A 4,658-nucleotide genomic window follows, 5' to 3' on the forward strand; every position below is an offset into this window, starting at 1 on the left:
GCAAAATGATTTTTTTAGAATAACAATTACAACAACCTTAAAAAATAAAATAATCATGTTAGCCAGGCCCCAAGAGATGATAAAGAAGTTTCACATACAGTATGCAACCAACAGTAAACAACTCTGATATATAACTAATTAACTTCATTAGCACGGCAAAGAATGTCAACTTAAAATTCCTCTGAACCCATTCTTCATAAATAGCTTGTATACATGTTCCTGACCACAATCTGGTACTTAAAACCCAACAACATTTTTCATTGAGGCAATTGCGCCAGTATTTGAAGCATATAGGATTGATCCACAGAAATCGACTGATCGCGATCACAGTGATGGGATCAAGTAACAAGCCCGTGATTTACTTCTGCTTCAGTTTGCTTCTCAGGAGCTTATTGATTGCAGCATCTGTGATTGGTGTTGTGTTCATGTTAAGTAGCAAGCAATCTGAAGATTGGTACACTGACAGCAGCCAAACTTACTACGAAACCCTTTCCTTTAAATTTACTCAATCACCGGCCTTCATGTAAGTTTGATGAATCATGTACTTACCTTTGAACTTTTCGTTGTTTCAGTTAAGCATTATCAAACACATTTTTGGCATTTCGGGTTTAGGGTTTTATTGATAGGCCCGAACCTGCCCAACTAAAATTTTCCTTGTGTGATCGTTTGCCCTTGTCTTTTTAATTCGTTAACTCATTCTCATACACCCTCTTTTTGGTTGGCTCATTTTCTCTTGGCCTAATTTGATCTGACTTTCACCCATCCTCAGTCTTGAAACATTTTATTTGGGTGATAACGATCTTAAACTTTTTGAGATTAACATTGAGAATTTTTGCAACAACTTAACATTCGTCCCAAAAAGTAGAGAGTTTCTATTTCCCCACCAATAAGGACGATTAGGGAACATGATAACTTTACGTAAGACGTGCACTTTTGTGAGTAGTGACAACGTATTTTATTATCGAAATTTTTTGTATCCTAGATCGATCAACCTGCGAAGTAACAAATGAGAGACCCGGCACAGATTTCAGTATGCATAAATTAGTTGAGTATGCTTCTCCTTTTTTAGGTTTGAAGAATTGAGAGCAAGTTTAAGTTGCACCGAAACCTTAATTTGAAACTAATGAAACCGTACGTGCGTGCAGATACTACGTTGCAGCATTATCTCTTTCAGGGCTTTATGGTCTCATTACCATGTTCACATCCTTTTTAGTTATCTTAGAACCAGCTTCCTCAGCAGTCTTGGTCCTTTTTGCGATTTTTGATGTGGTTAGCTCTCTCTCTCTCTCTCTCTCTCTCTCTGTGCTCATGCTAATAATAGACTGAATTTAAATTATACATCCAATCATTAATCAAATTTACCAACGATCCATATTCACGATCTGGCGAGTACTTTTGTATAGTAAGAACAAACATCCACATAAAAATAAAGGTGTATGTATAACTAATCTGGGCAAAATATGTGACACAGTTGATATTGGGGATCATAGCATCGGCCACAGGCACTGCTGGAAGTGTTGCATATATCTTGCTAAGGGGCAATGAAGATTTTACATGGTCGGATTCCTGCTATGCTTACAACAAATTCTGTCGACATCTCGGGGTCTCTTTCGGGGTTTCCTTGGTAGCCTCCATTTTGCTTGTCTTGCTTCTCTGGACCTCCGTCATCACTCTTTACAAAAGGATCTCCTCCAAACGGATCAGCCCACCACCACAGTTTCAATTAGCATCAGAGACACCTACTTAACGCTTGAGAAACATTTTCTGTACGCGCGTATGTATGTATATGTGTGTGTATGCGCGGACCTGAGTGTTGTGATCCAAACATCCTTTATTAATTGTACTTATAATATATGCTAGCTCTCTCTTATTGTAATATAGCGTGAGTTTGTAATGGTTAATAATATGTGATCATAAACATTTCTGGAATTTTGGAATTCATGAGGCTCTTTCTTCCTTCTTATTCAATATCCATCTTTAAGGAGATTTAAATTCATGACTTCCTCCAACAAAATTAATAGAGACAGTGTACTATTAAGTTAAGCACCTACTATCACAAAAGTGCGTGAAGGGTCGGTAACTACTACTATACATATCTCTACAATGACTAAATGAATACGTAAGACCTGTCAAACCATAGAGACACTCTAAGATCCATTTCCGTAGCTTCTCTCATATCAATTCTATTAGATAAGCATGTAATATTGGTAGATTAGATTGCCATGTTAGCATTACCACATGTGCAGTAGCGTATGGGATAAGCTAGATGGTTTTAATTCACTTGTATAAATAGCCTTTTCCATCTATTTCTAAGACTAAATCGGTATTGTAATAACTGTTTTTCTAGAGAAAGAGAAACACAATTGAGAATAGTTTTCTTCTTCCTTAAGCTTTTCTGTGTTTCTTATTTCTGCAATTCTTCAGCTCTTTCATGGATGCATGTTTAGAAATTCAAGATTAGAAACAGATGAATGGACACGTCTCATTGAGCTTAAATTGGAGGCGTTTACAGTAACTAATTCCAAAACATGATCGAACAAGCCTATATGGGTATGCCTAAATTGTATACCCAAAAAGTAAAAAAGAAAAAAATTCATTAGATACATAATTATATTGAAAATGCTAGTAGGTAATGAATGCCCACAGTAATATTGAAATCCTTGGCAGATGAATGTGGACTTGGAAATGAAGGAGATCATTTGTCAAAAGGTGTGTTGTAAATTTTCAACATGTAATAATACGGAGTTGCTCTATAAATAGAGCACTCCGACTACTATCAATATATATAGAGAAGAGAAAGAAGGGAAGAATAAATAACATTAGTTTCTATTCCTCCCACTTTTATTAGTCATTCCCTTACGTTACAATTATAGTGTGATATTTTACACCTGCTTCGCTTCTGTCACTAGTAAAGTTTATCTATTTAACTTTTACCTATTTATAACACGTTATCAGCATGACTCTCTAAATAAAACTATTCCTCATTTCTCTTCGCCGAAAGAAAAAAATGTTTCCTCTAAGAATTTTACTATTCATCTTCTTCCTCTACCTCAACTGCTGGATATTCCCTCGCGAAGAATTGTTTGCACCATGCCTACTTTTAGTTCTTAACCTAACAGTTACATATATCTTTGATTTCTTGTTTGGTGTAAATCTTGATTACTAACCGAGTATTTATTTATGTTAATTTTACTACAATCTAAGATGGTACGGTATAATCGCTCATCTTGAACTGCAAATTTAATCTTACTGCAATCCATGATGGTGCGGTATCATCGCCTATCTTGGATTGCAGATCTAAATTTACTGCAAATTTTAGGTGGAGCGGTATTATCGCCCATCATACCTTGTATATTTAAATTTGTCTGCTGCTTAATTTCATTACAATTTTAGGTGTTGCGGTATAATCGCCCACCTTGCTTTGCATATTTAAATTTTCATGCTACTTGAGTGGTGTGGAATAATCGCCCATCATATGTTATGAGAATGGTGCGGTACAATCGCCATCCTCATTCATCATGTAAATCTCGAGCCAAAAGTTTCGAGTGCTTATCATTTTGGCCTGAAAATCAAAATGAAGAACTTGTAAGAACCAAAAGTTCTAACACTACATCCCCCATATTACATATTATTGCAAGTTCTTACACATCTCAATTTTCTTTTAGAAAAGAAAATGGTGAACTTGGCAAAGCTTGATTATGCTGCCCTGGACATTACTGGGAAGAATTACCTTACCTGGGTATTGGATACCAAGATCCATCTGGAAGCAGGGAATCTTGGAGATACCATTAGAGAAGAAAACAACTTATCCTCTCAAGATCGGGCGAAGGTCATGATCTTTATTCGTCGCCATCTTGATGAGGACTAAAGAGCGAGTACTTAACGGTTGAGGATTCGTTAGCTCTCTGGAAGGCATTGAGAAACAGATACAATCACCAGACAACGGTTCGCTATGAATGGACTGACCTAAGGATCCAGGATTTCAAGTCAGTGGCTGAGTACAATTCTGCGTTGTTCAGAATTACCTCTTAGGTGAAGCTCTGTGGGGATATCATTATTGAGGAAGATATGCTGGAAAAGACTTTCAGCACATTTCATGCCTCTAACGTGCCCCTTTAGCAGCAGTATAGAGCGCGAGGCTTCACTGAATACAACTTAAGGTCTCAGACTTCATGGTGGAAAAGGGGAAATGAAGTATACCGGTTTGATTGAATCATTGATGTTTGATGTACTTCTATTATGTTGAACTTGTAGTTTAAAAACTAGCATTTCAGATTCAATAAAAATGACATTTAAATTTCCTGTTATAACTTGTCTTTAACTGTGATTCCCTTACTCAGAGAGCATGGATAAAAACTATGGTCACTCTCAAAACTTGAGAAGTAGTAGAGATATTTGTCTTGCAGACAGTGTAACCACGCATACAATACTTCGAGATCAAAAGTATTTCTTAAGGTTGATGCTTACAAAAGTAAGGGTAACAACAATATCAGGGTAATCATATGTGATTAAAGGTTCATGGAAAGCCCATATTATGTTACCAAATGAAACAATATTGTCTATACATAATGCATTGTATGCTACTCGATGTACTCGAAATTTGTTGAGTTTTAAAGACATACGTTTAAATGGATACCATATTGAAACAAAAAGTGCAG

General features: G+C 36.3%; 1 protein-coding gene across 1 annotated transcript; it reads left to right on the top strand.

Moving 5' to 3' along the window:
- The first annotated feature begins 203 nt into the window (after positions 1 to 203).
- LOC103937577 (CASP-like protein 1) lies at positions 204 to 1,950 on the top strand. The gene is made up of 3 exons (XM_009347525.3): positions 204 to 523; positions 1,146 to 1,269; positions 1,472 to 1,950. Exons 1-3 carry the CDS (start codon positions 333 to 335, stop codon positions 1,745 to 1,747), a joined length of 591 nt encoding a protein of 196 aa, XP_009345800.2. The 5' UTR covers positions 204 to 332; the 3' UTR covers positions 1,748 to 1,950.
- Positions 1,951 to 4,658: the final 2,708 nt, after the last annotated feature.

The sequence above is a fragment of a genome, unplaced genomic scaffold (assembly GCF_019419815.1).
Source record: "Pyrus x bretschneideri cultivar Hongxiangsu unplaced genomic scaffold, Pyrus_bretschneideri_v1 Contig6, whole genome shotgun sequence".
NCBI classification, from domain to species: domain Eukaryota; kingdom Viridiplantae; phylum Streptophyta; class Magnoliopsida; order Rosales; family Rosaceae; genus Pyrus; species Pyrus x bretschneideri.